Source organism: Engraulis encrasicolus, chromosome 7, assembly GCF_034702125.1.
Source record: "Engraulis encrasicolus isolate BLACKSEA-1 chromosome 7, IST_EnEncr_1.0, whole genome shotgun sequence".
Lineage (NCBI taxonomy): Eukaryota > Metazoa > Chordata > Actinopteri > Clupeiformes > Engraulidae > Engraulis > Engraulis encrasicolus.
Genome location: NC_085863.1, coordinates 21,055,753 through 21,077,678, shown reverse-complemented (window position 1 = coordinate 21,077,678; position 21,926 = coordinate 21,055,753). Strand labels below are relative to the sequence as shown.

At 41.9% G+C, this 21,926-nt stretch overlaps 2 protein-coding genes across 2 annotated transcripts; one reads left to right on the top strand and one right to left on the bottom strand.

Annotated features, from left to right (window-relative positions):
• Nucleotides 1–956: 956 nt before the first annotated feature.
• asl (argininosuccinate lyase) lies at nucleotides 957–14,958 on the top strand. Its single transcript, XM_063203063.1, has 16 exons — nucleotides 957–1,252; nucleotides 1,444–1,638; nucleotides 1,980–2,063; nucleotides 2,287–2,343; nucleotides 2,479–2,576; nucleotides 3,060–3,137; nucleotides 3,622–3,699; nucleotides 4,320–4,372; nucleotides 9,164–9,226; nucleotides 9,504–9,618; nucleotides 9,904–9,988; nucleotides 11,378–11,437; nucleotides 12,576–12,659; nucleotides 13,157–13,237; nucleotides 13,630–13,736; nucleotides 14,009–14,958. Exons 1-16 carry the CDS (start codon nucleotides 1,223–1,225, stop codon nucleotides 14,151–14,153), a joined length of 1,413 nt encoding a protein of 470 aa, XP_063059133.1. The 5' UTR covers nucleotides 957–1,222; the 3' UTR covers nucleotides 14,154–14,958.
• Nucleotides 14,959–16,700: 1,742 nt separating this feature from the next.
• Nucleotides 16,701–19,974, bottom strand: LOC134451747 (carbonic anhydrase 15-like). The gene is made up of 5 exons (XM_063202146.1): nucleotides 19,951–19,974; nucleotides 19,198–19,290; nucleotides 18,735–18,801; nucleotides 18,315–18,478; nucleotides 16,701–16,952 (listed from the first exon to the last, which is right to left on the bottom strand). Exons 1-5 carry the CDS (start codon nucleotides 19,972–19,974, stop codon nucleotides 16,701–16,703), a joined length of 600 nt encoding a protein of 199 aa, XP_063058216.1.
• Between the last annotated feature and the right edge of the window lie 1,952 nt (nucleotides 19,975–21,926).

The window sequence follows — 21,926 nt, the reverse complement described above, 5'->3', positions numbered from 1 at the left end:
TGCATTTATGCCTCACCCGTGCAAGGGGGCAGCCCTCAGTGGCGCCCCATGGGGAGCAGTGCGGTGGGACGGTACCATGCTCAGGGTACCTCAGTCATGGAGGAGGATGGGGGAGAGCACTGGTTGATTACTCCCCCCACCAACCTGGCGGGTCGGGAGTCGAACCGGCAACCTCTGGGATGCAAGTCTGACGCCCTAACCGCTTACCCATGACTGCCCATTACACAGTACATTACATCACATCACATTACATTTAGCTGACACGTTTTTATCCAAAGCAACTTACAGTCATTTCGGTACAGGGTACTGGTCACAGGCCCTGGAGCAATGTGGGCCCTGTGCAATGTAGGTAGGCCTACCTTGCTAAAGGGCACTTCAGCCGTGATGAAGGTGCTGGTAAGGGTGAGATTTGAACCTGCAACCCTCTGATGTAAAGGCCAGCGCTCCTTGGCCATATTGTACGGTACACCACTTTCCAGGGACCTGCCACAAAATGTTTTTATTTTGTTGTACAAATTCTTAGATTTTTTTTTAATCAGGTGTTATTGAGTCTATGGGGCAGCTGCTCACTTCTGGAGCCTGCCTCTAAAGGACGAAATAGGTACTGCTGCCTCACATACTTCCGGCTTCATGCACACAATGAGTGCATCCCAATATGTGACCTTGCCTCCTCCACTTGTGCTTGTCTCCTCGTCCCGCCTCCTGGCCCCTCCTCCGTAGAGAAAACGATAAAGTTTCCCAGCTGTCAGCCTCGCCACAACAACTTTTGAGGGACTGTTTTTCATTCACCATCCCAATTGCAAATGAGAAAAAGACTGTACAATTGAGCTTTTGCAATATATAGAAATATAATGCTGCTGTCAGTGATGTCATCATGACGAGAAGCAAGTGGAGGAGGCAAGGTCGCATATTAAAACGCACACAATGGGAGGGGCCGAGAACCTCGCTGCTTCTAGGCCACTAAAAACAGCGAAGTGTGTGCGCTTGCAGCAACAGGAGCAGTTATCTCATACGAAGTGACTGTACAATAGAAACTCAATGCATGTTAATTTGGTTGACTTGTGTAATGCTCCAATTAACATATACAGGGACATCGCAATATAACCGCAACACAGTACGTGAGATATCAGCAAGTGAAAGTGTGCTACATTAGAAACCTGAGGCTACTACAACGCGGCGAACACTACCACCTGTTGTCTAAATTCAGCACTGACTCTCCAAAATGACTTCAAGCAGCCTTGACAGTTCGGAGGTAAGTCTGGAGTAAACATATTTACATGAGTTTGTTTTTTTGTATTTGAGCTCTGTATGCTACGACATAAAATGTTGTTAAGCTAGTGTGGTTGTCTTTCTACCAACACATGCATTTCAGTGGTCCACTTTCATCAGTAGGCTATGGCAGTTATTCATGAACAAACACAAATGTTGGATCTTCTTCTGAAGGGGTCCAAACTATGGGGAGGAAGATTCGCTGGAGACACCGACGCTATAATGGAAAAGTTCAACGCCTCAATTGCTTATGACCAACGGATGTGGGACGCAGACATCAAGGGCAGCAAGGCATATGTTTTGGCTCTACAGAAAGCTAACCTGGTGACCGAGGATGAGATGAATCAGATTCTCACTGGCCTGGATCAAGTGAGTGTCCGTCTGTGTGCTGTTCCTCTGTTGGGTTTGCAACCACAGGGTTAAGCTCATTCATCTTTCACAAACACGAAGAGAGGTTGTGCTCTGTTAGATTGTTTTGGTTAATAGGTGACATACAAAAATGGATGCCAGAAAGGAATGGTCTAGTATTCTGTTGTCCCCTGAACAATGGTAGCCACATCATGTGACTGTCCTTTGAACTTTTTTGTTGCATTTTTGCCAAACAATGGCCATGTTTTGTACATTGCATTTGAATCAGGTTTACTGTAATTGCTGTCAGTTAAGGTTACTAAAGTTCAGCTGTGGAAAAAAATATTTTGTGTTCACATTAGGTTCATGCAGAATGGTCAGGGGGATCCTTTCAAATCAAATCTGGAGATGAAGACATCCATACAGCCAATGAGCGTCGGCTGAAGGCAAGCCACATTAGCCACACACTTCTGCTTTGTTCATCATATGCTTTTACAGAAAATATTTATTTACAAAAAGTCCAGCATTCTCTCCCCCGAGCCTGTCTAATCTTTTTTTTATTTTGGCTTTGAAACCATTCACCCCTCTATTGACAAGCAATTATGTTTTCTTACTTTTTGACTCTTTGTTGCTGTCAGATATGACACTGAGCCTTTCTGCGTCCTGTAGGAATTGATAGGCGACGCAGCTGGCAAGCTGCATACAGGCAGAAGCAGAAATGACCAGGTGAGTTTCAGCTTCTGAATGGTGGCAGTGCATGTGTAATAATAGTTGTATTAACATTGTGAATGCAGTTTTTCACTGGTGTAGATGAGAGTTGGTGTAGGTATGCATTCTTTAGTGATTTTAATGTCTCTCCAGGTTGTGACAGACATGAGGCTTTGGTTGCGGGATGCCATCGGCGTGGTGAAGGGACATGCTGTGCAGCTCATAACTGCCATGGTGGAGCGGGCCTCCAGGTAAACATCTGCAATCCTCCTGAAAACAAAACTTTGAAGTTTAATTTCTTCTCGTCCTCTCCTGGGACTAATAACCCAAAGCTGCCTGCAGGCTATGTCTAAGCAGCCTTACCACTTCCCATTGGTTAACCTAGCTAGGGTTATCAATTCACTGAGGCAAGCAGTAGTGACCTAATGGTTAAGGAGATGGGCTTTAGATCAGAGGGTTGCAGGTTTGAATCCCAGCCTTCCACTCTCTACCCCATATTCCACGGCTGAGGAGCCCTTCAGCAAGGCACCTAACCCCATACTGCTCCAGGGACTGTAACCAATAACCTGTGAATAACTGTAAGTCGTGTTGGATATACGCCCTCAGCTAAGTGTAATGTCATGTACTGTAACTACATTCACTTAACTTACACTCAGCTTTCACATTGACTTCTCTTGCATATCCACTCCTGCATTTGTTAATACATTGCTCTCCACGCTTTTGGTCATGTGCAGGGATATTGACATCCTTTTCCCTGGCTACACACACATGCAGAGGGCTCAGCCTATCAGATGGAGCCACTGGATAATGAGGTAACGTGATTGGCTGATCTTTAAGGTGACTCTTGTAGAGCAGTGCAGAGACTCTAATTGGATGACAATCTAAAGAATACCTTTCACTCCCCATTGTAAGCTCGTCTCCCCTTTCATGCTCCATTCAGCTATGTTGACTGGCCAGAATGGTACATATGAGATGTGGGGAAAAAAGGTTATTGTATTATTGCATTGGCATTGTTAAAGCAACACTACGTAACTTTTGTGCATTTGTCTCTTAATGCTGTTATTTAGTGGGCCTTTCATCCTCTCATCTGATGATACAGCTTTTTTTTACTGTTTTACTGTAACTATTGAGACTATACAATTATTTTATTCAGTATTTTGGTGTCTTGGTTAACTGTGAACACTGTCAAGAATGCAGTTTCTTTGAGTCATCATCAGTTGAGCATGTCTGCGTAAGTTGCCTAGTGTTGTGTTTTTACACTTTCTCCTCTGTTTGTGTGATGGCGTTTGATTTCAGCCATGTTGTAGCTCTAAGCCGAGATGTGGAGAAACTGGATGAAATGCGGCGCCGGGTGAATGTGCTGCCTCTTGGAAGGTAGGAGGAGACGTGATTGATGGATGGATGGATGAATGGATGAATGGATGAGATCTTTATTGTCTCGAAGGGAATTTGTCTTGTGTTTAGGAGCCATAGGACATTACTCAGAACTGAACAACATTAAAGCATACAGGCATTCCCCAACGATACAAAGTTAAAAGCTCTAAAAAAAAACCCATACATTATATCCTGGTAAAATATATAAATGTGCATACATTCGAATAGAGTGAACTCGTCTGATTTAACCTTTACGCAGCTGAATGCCTTGTGACACAAGCTCTACTTTTTAACGTGTGGCAATCTGTACCAGAGTCAGGTGAAGAATAGAAGTATAAGTATTTAAAAAAGAAAAGAATACATACATTTTTCACCCGACTTAAATTTTCTTTTCTTAGTAACATGATTACTACTGATGACTGTCATTACATCCAGACACATACATCATTCAAATAATCCATGGGTTGAAAGGCCAACCAAGCATTTGTTTAAATGTTAGGTGATGTCAAGGTAAATGGTAAATAGGTAAATGTCAAGTAGTGGTATGACTAACAGTAATTTAATTTAAAGGTCATGTGTTCCCAATGAAATGTGTTTTTGCAATTCCTTGTTTTTTGCAGTGGTGCCATTGCAGGGAATCCATTCAACATTGATCGCCAACTCCTCTGCAAAGGTTGTTCATAAGTGCAAGCCACAGTATACACACTGTACTATTGAAGTATTCTGACTGTCTCACTGTCATACTTAAAGCGATACTACAATATATAGTTTTCATCTTTGTCCGCTCCACTTTTTAGAAGTGGAGGTGTCTCTTCATGTGGTTATTCAATAGCCAACTCATCCCATTGATTAATACTACTGATGTGAATTTGGAACAGTTAATGCATATTGAACATGTTTATTTAGTGCTGTTTTATAATGTAATTTTATTTTTTTTGGCTGAATTTAGTTTTATAATATGTGCTTAAAAAGTTGTCGAAATACACTTTTGGCCATCAATACCCTCTGTATCAGGGCATATGTCATTGCTTCTAAGGTATCAGAGGCGATTCCTCTTTGAGTACAAGGGAGGCGCCGCCTCCTGTCAAAAATCACGGAGAATAGTATGTAAACTAATGCTTTACACGACTTAATAACATTGCTATTTCAGACCCAGCTCCATAGAAAATGCATGTGCTCAACTTAGAGATGAAACCAATCTGTAATGATCCCGAGGCTCGCACGAGTTTTTTTTCCGCTCATGACAACGCAAGCGAGTCGAGTCTCAATGGACTTCAATGGCATGTGGGATTGTATGATTTTTCAATGGCAAAATGCGAAACGGTCATTGGCTATTGCCGTGAAATTTTTTTGATTTTGAGACTGAGCCTCACTGGGAGTCAATGGAGAAGAGAGTGGAGGGGGGAGGGACCGGAGACTGAACCTCCGACTTGTGATTGGGTGAACCCCGTGTCAGTAGGCTACAGTAGTTGAAATGCGGATATGTTATTAATTTGACTGAGAAGTTCCGTCGTGGTCACAGTAGACCTGTATTAACCAGGTCTGTGGTCGTGGTAACCAGTGAGGAAGCTATTCATTGCGGTGTACTCCAGTTTTGTGTACATATTCTTGTAAACCTATGTTGCGAATAAAGTCTTAATAGTAGCACGTCCTTATCCTTTTTAATCTCCCAATTCAAAAGTTGAGGTTGCCTACTTCGTTAGGGCTAGCTTGCAAGAAAGCTAGAGAGCTATGCAAAATGCCAAGCATTGTGGATTAAATTCTGGCGAATTCCAGTCGTCCTTATGAGGAGAAAATGAATATCAAGGAGCAGAGCAGAGCACTGCCTAATATTGACTTGGTGAAAAAGGTAGGGAAGAACAACCGTTTCTTTTGTAGTCCAGCGGATGGGTGATTTGATCGTGCACTTTTGAGTAAAAGCATGAAAATCGGTACACATATCCTTCTTGGTATGCTGATTAATATTAGCGTTGGAGGCGTCGCGAAAAATTCTGCGTTTTCAAGATGGCCGCCAAATCCAATATGGCCGACCCATATTAATGAATCTACCTGACACTTTGTAGTAAAAGCATGAAAATCGGTACACATATCCTTCTTGATATGCTGATAAACATTAGCATTGGAGGCGTCATGAAAAATGTATTAATTTTCAAGATGGCCGCCAAATCCAATATGGCCAATTCATATTTATGAATCTACCTATCTACCTAACACTTGGTAGTAAAGGCATGAAAATCGGTACACATATCCTTCTTGATATGCTGATTAAGTTTAGCGTTGGAGGCGTTGTGCAAAATTCATCGTTTTCAAGATGGCCGCCAAATCTAATAAGACCAACCCATATTAATGAATCTACCTAAGACTTGGTAGTAAAAGCATGAAAATCGGTCCACATATCCTTCTTGATATGCTGATTAACATTAGCATTGGAGGAGTCACAAAAAAGTCATCGTTTTCAAGATGGCCGCCAAATCCAATATGACCAACCCATATTAATGAATCTACCTGACACTTGGTGGTAAAAGCATGAAAATCGGTACACATCTCCTTGATATGCTGATTAATATTAGCATTGGAGGCGTCGCGGGAAAAAAAATCATTGTTTTCAAGATGGCCGCCAAATCTAATATGGCCAGCCCATATTAAGTAATTTGTGGTAAAAGCGTGACAATTGGTACACATAGTTACTTCTTTACATTAGATGCTTATTCATATTAGGGGCCATGAACAAAAATCAAATATGACTGACCCATATTACAATACAATACATTGCAATATGTATTTATTTAGCACAGTATCACAACTACTGTATGAAGTTTACTCATAGCGCTTTGAAAAAAGGCATACACGCATACATACACATTCACACACCAGCTGTGCACAGTGTGCAGACTGCCGTACGGCACCGGTTGTCACGCGAGACACAGACACAGACACACACACACACACACACACACACACACACACCATTATCATGGTCTAGAATTGAATCCTAATACTGTACATGTAAACTTTTCACTCAAGTTATATTTTACATAACCTGAGTTGACTTTTTGATGGCCATCGTGTTCCAACTGTGCCATTCACCATTTATTCAAAGTTTATGTCAATCTTTTAATCCTACTACTTTACACAATTGTTCTGATCTAAAATGTAGCATGGATTCCATCCCTCAGTGAGGGTACCAGATCTTGGGGTTCAATCAGGAGAATGAGTAGGGGTGTTAAGGCGATGGCTGCAGTTTGTTTGAATAGATACAACTGACATGATTGGATATGGGCTACACATATGCCAAATACCACATTCTTAACGACCTATAAACTGCCACGGGCAATCGTAAATCACAACTTTACTATGAGAAATTGCATAACCACCAGATTATATCACTTGTGAGATCAACTTGTGTTAACCAGGCAAGATATAAGCTTACCATACAACTTGCATTGGGTGCAGGATTGCAGTTTGTTTGAAAACCTTGTGCAGCTAGAAGTAGTCATCAACTATTCGTTTCTTTGAAGTAAGCAATCATAACAATGTCCATGAATTAACAAATCAAGTTAACTTTCTGTCTAGCAATCTTGAAATGTGCTGTACATCCTTCAAGCCCCTCAAAAGTCTTGGATTTATACATAACGCTACTGCCGTATTACCTATTTGAGGACTCAAGAATGCAATCAGTGTACCGATTGAAGAGTATTAGCAGAGAACATTTCATACATATCTGTCCATCTGTACAAAACCTATAATGCAAACAAAGTCAACAATCTTCAAAGTGTAAGGCTTTAACACTTAAGTTCATGTACCTATTATAGAGTGGTAGAACACAAGAGGTGGTGCGCACCTATTCTAAAGTTATCACATTACAGAAAATAATCTATTGTGGTGGTGGCAGACACAGTTTGGGCAAAACCATAACATATGCATCACTTCATTTGATAACATGCCAATAATGTTTAATCCTTTTCAATGGTATTTTGTGAGTGTTAATTATATGCAATGCCAAAATATTTTTGTAGAAAAATATGTATTTTCTTATAAACACTATCTTAGTTGGCCATTTTGAAAATGTGTTTTTCCCACAATGCCTCAATTTCTAATATTAATGAGCACATCAAGAAGTAAATGTGCACCAGTTTCCATGGTTTTACTAAAAGTGCCTGAAGGATTTATTAAAATGCGTTTGCCATATTTGATTTGGCAGCCATCTTGAAATGTAAACTTTTTTTGCAAAGTATCGAGTTCTTTTATCAATCAAAATATAAAAAAGTAACTGTGCACAAATTTCCATGCCTTTACTACAAACTGTCAGGTAGCTTCATTAATATGGGTTGGCCATAATGGATGTGGCGGCCATCTTGAAAATACAGCATTTTTAGCAATGCCTCCAATGGTAATATTTATCAGCATATCAAGAATGATATGTGTACCAATTTTCATGCTTTTAATACCAAGTGTCAAGAAGATTCATTAATATGGGTGGGCCATATTGGATTTGGCGGCCATCTTGAAAATGCTAAATTTTTCGCAACGCCTCCAATGCTAATATCAATCAGCATATCAAGAATGATATATGTACCAATTTTCATGCTTTTAATACCAAGTGTCAGGTAGATTCATTAATATGGGTCGGCCATACTGGATTTGGCGGCCATCTTGAAAACAATGCATTTTTCGCTACATCTCCAATGCTAATATTAATCAGCATATCAAGAAGGATATGTGTACCGATTTTCATGCTTTTACTACCAAATATCAGGTAGATTCATTAATATGGGTTGGCCATATTGAATTTGGCGGCCATCTTGAAAACGATGCATTTTTCGCGACGCCTCCAACGCTAACATTAATCAGCATATCAAGAAGGATATGTGTACCGATTTTCATGCTTTTACTCAAAAGTGCACGATAAGGCCCTTTTGTGTGTCCCATCCGCTGAACTAATGAGCTTTCGTGGTGTCTGATCAACTGGTTAACTGCCAAGTCCCGTGAGTGGCGAGTCCTTGTTTCCTACTGTGCTGGTAAATAATTAAAGATTTTGCGACCTCTAGGGTAAGTTAAGCCGTGCACCCAGTAAAGAACAAAGACAACAAAGGCAAACTCAATCACATCATTATGTGGCGGAGGTAGGCCTAATGATAATAATAATAATTAAAAAAAAAAAAAAACATTTCCCTATGAATAGGCTACAAGGGGGATAATGATTAATGATTAACAAATTTGTTTCAACAAGAGTCCTTTAGTGTGTGAGGCCATATGTGGCTCAGGACCAATGTAAGATGTGTGTCAAAATTGAAATTGAATTTTTTTTTTTTTTGTTGCGTTCTGGACATATTGTAATTGAACAGCCTCCCCTGTTTGACAGACTACCAGCCGCCACTGTAAGGTATAGTTATGGACTTGGTTATGTTTGTACTTTGTTTGTCATATTAATGTGATACCTGCATTCGTCTTCCTGTCTGTACAGAACTGGCCTTTGATTCCGTCAGTATCAACAGCATGGATGCCACAGCAGAGAGGGACTTTGTTGGTATGGCATTTTTATACTCGTTAGATTCCTGTGTGCGTGTGCGTGTGCGTGTGCGTGTGCGTGTGCGTGCGTCTACTGCATGCATGCATGTGTGCCAGTGTGCTAGCGTGCCAGCGTCTGTGCCTCTGTGTGTGTCCTGAGTTAGTTGGAACTGATCACGCCTCTGACTTGCAAACTCTGTGTGTGTGTGTGTGTGTGTGTGTGTGTGTGTGTGTGTGTGTGTGTGTGTGTGTGTGTGTGTGTGTGTGTGTGTGTGTGTGTGTGTGTGTTTTAATAGCTGAGTTCCTCTTCTGGGCCTCGTTGAGTCTCACCCACCTGAGCAAGATGGCGGAGGACCTCATCATCTACAGCACCAAAGAATTCTCCTTCGTCACCCTGTCAGATGCATACAGGTAAAACACACACACACACACACACACACACACACACACACACACACACACACACACAAGAAAACATGAAAACGTATAAAATGCAGCTAAATGCAACAGCACACATGGTAATATAAATCTGATGAGTATGCCATAATAACAAAGTCTCTCTCTATTGTGCTGTTAATAATACTGATGGAATCAAAGGCGAATTGGTAACGAGCACACTCAAAACTGCAACGCATGAAGAACATTTGGTGTGTGTGTGTGTGTGTGTGTGTGTGTGTGTGTGTGTGTGTTGAGCAGTACTGGCAGCAGCTTGATGCCTCAGAAGAAGAATGCAGACAGCCTGGAGCTCATCCGCAGCAAAGCAGGACGAGTCTTTGGGCGGGTATGAAAAAACTTTTTTAATATATTTTTTATGGGCTTTTTACCTTTATTGCATGTAGGACAGTAAAGATCGACAGGAAGTGAGTGTGGAGAGAGACGGGGTACGGTTGGGAAATGACCCCGGCCGGACCTGAACCGGGGTCCCAGTGGGCATGTAAGCCCAAATGTTGGGGGGCCTAGGAAAAAACTTCTTCTATTCTTTAATACACATACGTACGTAGCTCCGGAAATTAAGGGCATTTTCACACTTTGTCCCTTTCAGCCATTTGAGTGAACTCAGACCCATGACTCAGCATTTTCTGTGCATACATGTTAGGGATGCAAATTATCGATTAATTCATTAATCATTAGTTGATAGCCTTATCGATCGACTTACGATTAATTGATAAGCGGTGTTTTCCCCCCCGAAATCTCAATGTTTCTTGAAAAAAAAAACACTAAATTTAAAATTTTGAATTAAAAGTTGGGATAAAATACCACATTTAAATTAATTCTATTTCAATTCTTTAATCCGAAGGTGATTTAAATATTTGCACTATTCACACCCCTTTTCACACACACTCTTCACATGCCCATTTCACCTGGGTCTTTTGTCAGTTGAATTGTTGATTAATTGCGATTAATGATTTTTAATCGATTAATGCATTGATCGATTAAAGTCGATTAATCGATTAATTGTTTGCATCCCTAATACATGTGAACGCTCCAAAGTGTACCCAGACTCCTCAGAAGTGAACCGTACTGACATGTTTGTTGTCGTGGTCTCAGTACGGTTCGCTAAAGACTCCTGACAAGTCACTCCTGTAACTAGGTGTAATCACTTGAGGAGAACTCCAGAAGACCGGGTGTGATTTAAAAAAAAGCCTATCAGAACAAGAAAGAGCACCTGGTCCTTTTTGTAATACACTTACAGTATGAAGACGAACAGAACTGAGTTATTTTTCTGTCTGTCCACTTTTGTGTACTGAGTTCGGTTCACTTAAAGGGGACTATACTGTATATGAAAATCCCCTAAGACTGCTTACAATTCACCACATTTAATGGCAGCCAGCGGTCAACTGGGAAGTAGGAGTGTTTGGAGTAAAATGCTGTGGAGACATTATTTTGTTGCACTGGAAGCGTCTAGAGAAAAGGGATGTTTATGCTTATCTCTGTTTGCAGCATTGGGACTGCAGAGGGAAGCACTTCCCCACAGCAACTCTGAGTTCTTTTTTATGAAGAAAGCTTTGAATTCTTCAGTTTCTTAGAAAAAATGGAAGATGTGGTATCTTGTGACAGGAACGGCATGTTCTCTCTAGAGTCTGATTTCTTTCATACATATAGTAAATGTTAAAAACTTAACTTCATATTGCTTCACTCCTTCACTAACTACATTCCTTGTTTTCCCCAGTGTGCAGGTTTCCTGATGACATTAAAGGGCCTTCCCAGTACCTACAACAAAGATCTGCAGGTGGGGAAATACAGACATGTCTTGAGGCTTTTTTACACCCAAAAAGATTTGTGAATTATTATATCCCCGAAACGCGGAGCGTCGGGGATGTAATGGTTTTGCGTGCGCCGCGTCCGCCGCCGCGTAAGGTCTTTCGTGTTAACGCGATAACTTTTGAACGGATGTTTGGATTTGTCCCAGATTTTTTGGGTGAATGCTCTAGGGCAGGTTCATGAACTGATTCGAGTTTGGAGGTCAACACTTTCAAGATGGCTGAATTCAAGATGGCCGAATTTTTGTTTGGCTCATAACTTCTGACCAGTCGGATGGATTTGTCCCAGATTTGGTGTGTTAATGCTCTAGGGTAGGTTCATGAACTGATTTGAGTTTGGAGGTCAACAGTCAAAATGGCGCAATTTTTGTTTGCCCCATAACTTCTGACTGGGTGGATTGATTTGCCCGGTACTACCTTATTTTAACAGTTCACCATTTCAGTGAATCTACCATATTAGGTACAGTGTAACAATATTTAATACCATGTAATACTAGTGTAATACCAGTGTAACAATATACAATACCATGTAATACCACTTACACAAAAATACATGATGTAGTACAAAATTGGTACATGGTGTTACACTGGTATTACATGGTATTAAATATTGTTACAATTGTTATTACACTGTACCTAATGTGGTATATTCACTGTAATAGTGAACCATTAAAACAGTGTTACCCCAGTATTTGTCCCATTTTTGGCTTCATTTTCACAATGGTCATTTGGTTTTAAGACTATGCACATCATTGATCTACGTGTATGTATAGATATTAAATATATTTCTTTAATATTTTGTATTTATCATATACGTTTATGAAAAGGTGGACGGGAGTGGTAGGAATGATGGGGGACTGGAAGCGTTGCGTTTCGGGGATATACCTTAAGCAGTCGAAGGCGACTGCACAGGCAGTCTAGTTCAAAATGCAGCTGAGATTTCCCTCTGACAGACATTACCGTAGCTTGCTCTTCGAATTGTTTATGCTAATGGTATTCAGGGCAGATTACATGTATGTTGTATCTTCAAAACTTCAGGTAAAGAGTCTTTAGTTTTCCTGTGTGGCAGTCTGATTCTTTTGTTTATTTTACCTTTCCGTCCTACAGGAGGATAAGGAGGCCATGTTTGACGTCTATGACACAGTTGAGGCTGTTCTTCAGATCGCCACTGGGGTCATGGCCACACTGAAGGTGAGAGTTTGGCTGTTTAGTTGTCTTAAAGTTCAGGGCCCGAAGGCAAATTTCGTGACAAATTTTCATAGACATTGTCATCATTAGGAGCTAGGAATTAAGGGTATCATGTCTACCCACTGCACTCAACATGACAGATGAGTTTTTTAATATTGCATCTTGTCACTTAGACGCTAAGTTGCTAAGACATGGCTAATACTATGGTAGTTAAGTCTTCACTTACTGGTACTATTGCAACGTTCGCTGGAAAAACTGTGCTCATTTTGAAGCTACCTGTTTTGAGTTGTATATGTATTTTCCTTTTTTTTTCTCCGAAGACCCTTTCTGTATCCTTGGGAATTGATTGTGCATGTGGTTTGAAACCACCTTTGGCTGACCTTTTGCTTAATCACTTACCGTACACCTGACTGGAATAATGACTTCCTCCGCTTTATTTGTTCTTTCACACCTGACCTGGCGTGTTTGTTTGTCTGTGTGTGATTAACTGTTCTTCACAGGTGAACAGCGGCCAGATGAAGGCAGCGCTCAGTCCTGACATGCTGGCCACTGACCTCGCCTACTACCTGGTCAGAAAAGGGGTGTGTTTTCACTTTCTTTTCCTCTTCCTCTTTCTTGTATTTACTAATGTGTCTTTCTTGTTTGTTTGGGGTTTTTTCAAGTCAAGAGTCAAGAGTACTGTACTAAATCTATGTAACAGGGTTAGCACAGAGGTTTGAATTTGCGTTTGACCAGTCTCCAATGTGCAGATAACAAAAAAACATTTAAATAAGACTTTGAGAGTAATCTCTCTCTCTCTCTCTCTCTCTCTCTCTCTCTCTCTCTCTCTCTCTCTCTCTCTCTCTCTGACACACACACACACACACACACACACACACACACACACACACACACACACACACACACACACACACACACACGCACACATTTTTGGCTAGGTGAGTGAGGTTAATGTTTGCTGTTTGCCTTCCAGGTGCCCTTCAGACAGGCCCATGGATGCTCGGGGAAAGCTGTGGCCCTGGCTGAAGCCAAAAATGTCCAGCTGAACGAGCTCACTCTGGAAGACCTGCATACTGCCAGGTCAGTAGGGGCATTTACACACATACACACACAGACACACACACACACAGAGACACTGAAAGCATCTTTGCAACTGTTGCATTAAAGGCAGCGACTCCAAATGGGTGCAGTGGCAGAGTTCTCGCTTAGCTTGACAAAGCACAGACGCCATGTTGGCCGCCATGACGATAAATCCAGAAAAAACACATACACACGTGAACGTGTAAAAGAAACATTGGCATTGTCCTTGATTCTCTCTCTCCTTTCCTCCATATCTCTCTCTCTCCTTCCAGTCCTCTGTTTGAGAGTGACGTGTCGTCGGTGTGGGACTACAGCAGCAGTGTGGAGCAGTACAGTGCCATGGGAGGCACGGCCAAGAGCAGCGTGCTGACCCAGATCCAGCACATGAGCACCTGGCTTGAGAAGCACAGGCAGTAATGATCACCTCTGGCAACACCGTAATGCCATCATGAATATGTAACACTCCCTGCCAGTATGCTGAAGACCTGGCTAGAGAGGTGCAAGCACTAACGACCCTCTGGCAGGTCATTATGAATACGCACACTCTCTGCCAAAGCATACTGACTGCTGTCTCAAGTTCCCACTCTTAACATGGTCCAGAAAAATATCAACTGAATGAACGAAATACTGATTTCCCTTGTAGTGCTTAAAGTTACACGGTCCAATATGATATACTGATTGCCATTTCAAATACTTGCGGTTACATGGTCCAGAATGATATGATAGTGATTGCCAATTCAAGTGCTTGCAGTTACAGTACATGGGTTTACTGAACAAAATATGAGAATTCATTAGTTCTAATATGTTCACTAATTCACCATAGAGTAGACTACAATGGGAACAAAATTGTGTGACTCACATCCTGTGTAGTGTTCTCATAGGTAATGCACTCATATCCATTTTGGATACAGCAAGTGACTTTTTTTAATTTGCTGAGGTGATATCTCGTTTCTCCCTATATCTCCCTAGGGAGTTATAATACTGTTACAAATTATAGTAAGGCACTATAATCTATTAATCTTAAATGAATGTTCATGTGCAATAATAAGCTGTTGCGTCCTATGAAAGTACATGCCTTCCAGAGTTGGACTGTTCACAAATACTATAGATTTATTGGGTTTAGGTTGTTTGAACTTGTGTTGATAATATTCAACAAAAGGTCCATTTAGGTCAAGCAGGTTGTTGTGTTGAAGCCAATAAATGAAGCAAAGCATTGAGTTCAGTGAAGTGCCAGTCTCTTCCTTTATTTAGTGTATTTCACAGCATGTTAATTTTTAAAGTCATATCACTAATTGTGTGTGCGTGTGCGTGTGTTTTGAAAAGGAAGAAAGGAGTCGCACATTGGAGCTGAATGCAAAATCAAGAACTGTATTAAACAAAGCCGAAAAAGTAAATAAAACCGACAGACAGGGGACAAACGTTTCGGGTCTAGCCCATCATCAGTGTTCCCAGTTTGAGCGTGTGCCTGTGTTTTAACATGTCATATAGCAGTCACAGTCATGGCACATCTGTAATATTCCAGGTATGGGAATGGCACAAACTATGGACATACTGTAGTCTATACTAATGCTGAGAGATTCCCTTTTGCAAACAAACCGGATTGCAAGCGTATAGAGAAATGGCTTTGTGTAGGCAAACCTCAAAGGAACCTATAGATTGACCATGGTAACATACAGTAGTTGATGACCTAGCCCAGTGTTTCCCAACCAGGGGTACGTGTACCACTAGGGGTACGCGAGCACACTGTAGGGGGTACTTGGAAAATTGTTATTGTAATAACAAATATATAGAGCAGTCACATCAGGTCAGAAAAAGCGATATAGAACATGAACTAGGGGGTACTCATGGCACAACTAAGAGGTTTAGGGGGTACGCGAGACAAAAAAGGTTGGGAAACACTGACCTAGCCTATAATTTCTTTGTACTCTTATTCCATTTAGCCTCAGTCATAAAAAAACAGCCTCATCATACTCTTGTACACTGCAATCAGAGAGAGGTAAACATCATTGCTGTTGGACTGGAGGGACAGAGTATGACCATGACAATCATTCCCTAATTGACTAAGATGAACCTAAGCAGGAATAAAGACCAAGTAAATGCATTACAAAGGCAGACGTCTGCTGTCTGGAGTGGAGGAGATGGAAAAGACTAAATGCACAGTACAGTACTCTATCAGACACAAGTACAGCATAATGTTGCAAGCTAAACAAGGTAAAGATCTCAGACACAGAAGCTCTGTACATATGTAGTATACACACTACGCATGTCACAAATACAGTATCATCAATTCACATGAGCAAGGACACACATAAGTGAGAAGCATACCGATTTCCCCTTCAAGTACCCACATTAACATGGTTCACATAAAAAAATGACCAACATTGAGCTGATGTCTGGAACAAAATGGAGCACCTAATCCATAGGTGCCGGAAAGGGGGATACTGTGGTACATTGGCATCCCCATTTTTGGGACCCCTAAATGAGGCTTTCGCAACTTTTACTGCAGACAAATTAGTGGAGTGCAGCAGCAGTAACATTGTTGAGAAATAAAGGGACACTGTGCAGGAAATGGTCAAAAAAGGTACTGCAACTATGCTGCTCATTGAAAATGGGATGGCTATCGCCAAATTTGATATTTACATGGAAATTTAGTGAGTAATAAACAAATATTTTCTAGTATGGTCCAAGTACAGTCATTTTTGCAGCTAAAAATGGCCATTTTTGGAAATTCAAAATGGCGGACCATGGAGAAGATCCCCTTTTCATGTATGAAAAGTGCAATTTTTCCAGTCATAATGAATACTTAGAATTTGATGGTGGTGGTAAGTATTCATGAAAAAGGTAACATTAGTGAATGGGCAGCATGAATTCTGGAAATAAACAACTAAAAATCTCACACAGTGTCCCTTTAAGAATCAAGAAAACCATTTCAAACCTTTAAAACTAGTTCCGGCGCCCTTGACCTCATCCCCTGTGGTTTACAGTAGTAACGAGGACAGAGCACAGAGAGAGGAGTGTGAGACTGCTGTGTAGGATTGGTTGTGCGGCGGCCGGGAGAGCTGTAACGTGAGAGCTGGGCATCAGGGGAAGCATCATGTGGGAAGAGGAGGGTAACGACTTGTACACGATCCTGCCGTTCAGCGGCTGCAAAGGCCTGAAGATCTCATGCATGGGCTTCCCCGTCCAGTACCACACCTCACTGGCCACCTCTACCAGCTGCAGAGGAGAGGAGGGAAGATTATATTGCATTAGGCTGATTATCATCGACATTCAAATGTCTTCAAGACTAGTCTAGACTAGACGCTGAAAGTGTTGCGTCACTAGGAGGGCACAGCCTGGCTAATATTGCATTACACTTATGGTATTTTCACACCTAATCCTTACACCTACCCCCGGGCAGTCATGGGTAAGCGGTTAGGGCATTAGACTTGTAGCCCAAAGGTTGCCGTTTCGACTCCCGACCCGCCAGGTTGGTGGGGAGAGTAATTAACCAGTGCTCTCCCCTATCCTCCTCCATGACTGAGGTAACCTGAGCATGGTACTGTCCCACTGAACTGCTCCCTTTTGGGCGCCATTATGAGCTGCCCCCTTGCCCGGGTGAGGCATAAGTGCAATTTCATAGTGTGCAGTCAGTGTGCAGTGTACAATTGTGTGGTGTGTCACATACCCCATGATGTACCCCATGACACAAGTGTAACTTGTCAGGACTCGTAAGTGAGTCGCACTGAGACCACATCAATAGAGGTCTCAGTACGGTTCACTTCTGAGTGATCTGGGTACACTTTGGAGCGTTCATATACAGTATATGAAGACAAGTCACAGGTCTGAGTTAGCTTGAAAGCCTGAAAGGGAGCAGGTGTTACAACACCCTTACCTGACAATTTTATTCAAAGCAACTTACAGCTATTTATAGGGTGTTGATTACAGTCCCTGGGGTAGAGTGGATAGGTGCCTTGCTCAAGGGCACTTCAGCTATGGAGTGCAGTAGGGAGTGGAAGGGTGGGATTTGAACCTGCAACCCTCTGATCTAAAGCCCATCTCCTTAATCACTTGGCCAATATATTTTGGATACAATGGCATTCAGATTTAGCATGCATACTGTTTATTAAATAACACTTAGCTGACATGAAGTTGTTACAGGGTGTTTGTTGCAGCCTCTGGAGCAATGTGACGTTAGGCGTCCATTTCAAAGACACATCAGCCATGGATGACGGTGTAGGGAGACCACACAGTTTTCCTGGGAATCAGGATTCAAACTCTCTCATCCAAAGATCATCTCGCACACCATTAGGCCACAGCTGCCCAAATACATTTGTTTTGATATCAGTCTCTCTTTTCATATTTTTTACAAACAGTAGTTTGTTAAGATTCATTTGCCTGTGGCTGAGAGTCTGTGTGCACCCTGCTTTGTGAGTGTGTGCCTGTGTAGATGTCCTAATATAAGCGTGTGTGTGTGTATGTGTGTGTGTGTGTGTGTGTGTGTGTGTGTGTGTGTGTGTGTGTGTGTGTGTGTGTGTGTGTGTGTGTGTGTGTGTGTGTGTGTGTATGTGTGTGTGTGTGTGTCTTACTGGTTCTTACTTGTCTATGACTGGCTGGCAGGGTCCTCTGGAAGATGGTCCAGATGACGGCCTCGTTACAGCCAGGCGTGGTCACAGACCCCGTGTAGCGATAGTAGGCCGTCAACTCGTGGGCCGGGGGGATGAGGTAGCTCATCTTGAAGTTGGCCACCGAACTAGTGTTACCTGTCATTTCCATGGGCATGGGGAAATTAAGCTACATACAGAAAGTCTATTGATTTTTTCTTTTTTTAAATCATCTTACTCTACACAGCACACCATGGCACACAAAGTGCACACAACTTTATTTCTGTAGAGCAGAGGTTCTAGCAAGAGTCAGGTAAGTTCTATGCAGGAACGTTTTGATAAGCACTGGCAGGATCACATGTTTTTAATCTAGTACCACACGTTCCATTAAGACAGGTTTGTAAGTTCACCTCACCATGGAAACGCACTCTTCTCAGGGCATGCAGTACCGTATCAATGTGAGGGTTGTCTTCCACTGATTCCTAAAAAAGAAAACGGGTACTGCAGTAATAATAGTGCAATAAATATCAAAGCAGGTCCCGGCAAATTCACTTTTCAGATACCAACATAGAATTCAACATCAACCACTCAACAGTGAATTATTATTTTGTGTCTGGAGTTCAGCAATTGACTGGTATTTGGCGCCCGATTCCATTTCTGGCAGCAGACTGTTGTGACAATGTGGCGGTACCTAATGCATCCGCCCAATTTCATGTGATTCCAACAACTAAATGGAAACCAAATAACGCATTACAGTAGGCTATGTTAAAAATGGCACTTTAAATAAGGCCACACTTCTATCCCATGCAGGCTTACAGTATATACAAATATATTAGAGAGAGAGAGAGAGAGAGAGAGAGAGAGAGAGAGAGATGGACCTCAAAGAAGAATGCCAGTACAGCTATTCCCTCTCGGTCCAGCTCAGCCTCCTCCAGCGTGCCGTACTCTTCCTTGATGTGGACCACATGGAGCTGGAGGACGGACACACAGGACACATGACATTACATTACATTACATTACAGTACATGACATTACATTACATGACATTACATTACACTACACCAGTAGGGCAGTCATGAGTAAGTGGTTATGGCGTCAGACTTGTAGCCCGAAGGTTGCCGGTTCGACTCCCGACCCGCCAGGTTGGTGAGGGGAGTAATCAACCAGTGCTCTCCCCCATCCTCCTCCATGAGTAAGGTACCCTGAGCATGGTACCGTCCTGCCGCACTGCTCCCTTGGGGCGCCATTGAGGGCTGCCCCCTTGCACAGGTGAGGCACAATTGCAATTTTGTTGTGTGCAGTGAGCAGTGTTCACTTGTGTGCTGTGGAGTGCTGTGTCACAATGACAATGGGAGTTGGAGTTTCCCAATGGGGCTTTCACTTTTTCTTTTTTTTCATCAGGGGTGGGAAACCATTTTCATTCGAGGGCCACTTCAAATTGTATAAAGTCCCACAAGGGCTATACTATGACCACATACCAGGATTTCCCTCTGCACTTTAGGCCTATATTGAAGGTGGCCACCATTACAACAGACCCCGCCTTCACTAGGTCCCCTGAACACAAAACTTCAATGAAGTTTTGAATGCAGATAAGACAGCCTCAAGGGTCCTAAACGGCACAGGTTCCACACCCCTGCATTGATGCTTTTATCCATAGTGACTTGCAGATATTACAGGGAATTGATGGAGTAGTGTGGGGATAGGTGCCTTGCTCAAGGGCACTTCACCGATGGAAGGAGAAGAGGATCGGTGAGGGTGGGGATTGAACCTGCAACCCTGTGATCTACAGTCCAACACCCTAACTATGATGGCCATGGCTACCCAATACTGTACATAACATAACTTAGGCATTTCATTGCCTTGTGTTACATTAATGCGTAATGCCTAATAAAAAAATACATTTGAACCCGACACATTTGGGCTTGGATGCCCATGGGGACCCCGGTTCGAGTCCGGCCTGGGTCATTTCCCAGCCCTACCCCATATCCCTCTCCAGCTCGTTTCCTGTCTCCTCTCACACTGTCCTGTCATAATAAAGGCCCAAAATGCTCTCAGCACTACTTCCACCTGACCTCACTAGACCTGACAAGAGGGGCATTGGGGCAGTAGAGGCCTATTCACCCTTACTTACACAACACGCTCACTACAGCACACACATCACACTTACTACGCCACCTCAGACTAACGGTAGTCAGGGTTTTTTCCTACTTTATGGCTGATTTGTTTATTTTAAAAAGTGTAAGGTGCGTGCACACTTCCCAAAAAAGCAAATTGCCCCGTGTGCAGAATATAAAATAACGCAAATGGGAAAAAAGGAGAAGAAGAAGAAATATACGTTCTGGCTAGTCGAAACGTTGTGCCATTTTTTCACATGAAATCACGACAAGGGAGGGTTTTGCGGTGTATATTTCTCTTTCTATTTTCTGATTTGTTGATATTGTATATATCCTTTCATTCATTCATTCATTCATTCATTCATTCATTCATTCATTCATTCATTCATTCTTTCTTTCTTAAGTCTTTCATTCCTTCCTTCGTCTTTCTCGTTCTGTTCTCCATACAACAGGAACACCTGGACAACTGGCTGCCCAACCAGAACACAGAGCATCAATTTCTACAATTGACCGTGTGTGAGAAAAAAGTGATGACGACCTTCCCTCTTATTAATCGACAAAGAAGACTATTATTATTGACAGAGGCAGCACAGTGAGGAGGGTGGAGATTTGAAACAAAGGAGGACTGTGAGTTTGTTTAGGCTCTGAGCATTAGGTTAATGATCTGAGAAGCATTAATAGACTATCAACCACTCCCCTGTTTCACACTATTTAATTATACACTACTCCTGAAAATCATCACGTAATCAAATGAATCAATCATAAAATGAAATTATTCTCAACTTCTACAATATTTTCAGTTAAAATCCATGGCAATTTTTTGCCTACATACATTTCTGTGACTACTATCATGTATTAATAGTTTACATCAGCAAACAAAGTAAACTATAGTTATAACTAAAGTATAACTAATATTATAACTAAGTTATTTAGGCTTATTACCTAATAAATAAGTCATTTATTCTATAACCAACAGTTTTAACCAGGTGCGATGGTCATTAAAACGTGTCAGCTTTTAAAGAACAAAAAACACAAACCACATACATAACATTGAAAACTATTAGGCTTGCACCAACAGATTTCTGCATTCAGGATAGAGCATATGTTCTACATGTCCCATGACACAACTTACCTGTGCAATGAGAGAGAATAGAGAGGAGCATGGAGAAGTGGAGAGGGGTCCTCATGGCTGTTGTGGAGTAGCACTACACTGCACTACACTGGACTGCACTGATCTCTCAGGAGAGGAGTGGACTGCACCTGAGAACAGGTGGTCAGACAGGAGGAGGAGAGAAAGGAGGTGTGTGTGTGTGTGTGTGTGTGTGTGTGTGTGTGTGTGTGTGTGTGTGTGTGTGTGTGTGTGTGTGTGTGTGTGTGTACGGTCAAATTGGTTGTATTGCTTAGGCTTTGAAAATATCCATGTTAAACTTAGACTACAGTGGAAGTATGAGTATAATAAACATATAATAATAAATCTTTGCAGACCTTCCTTG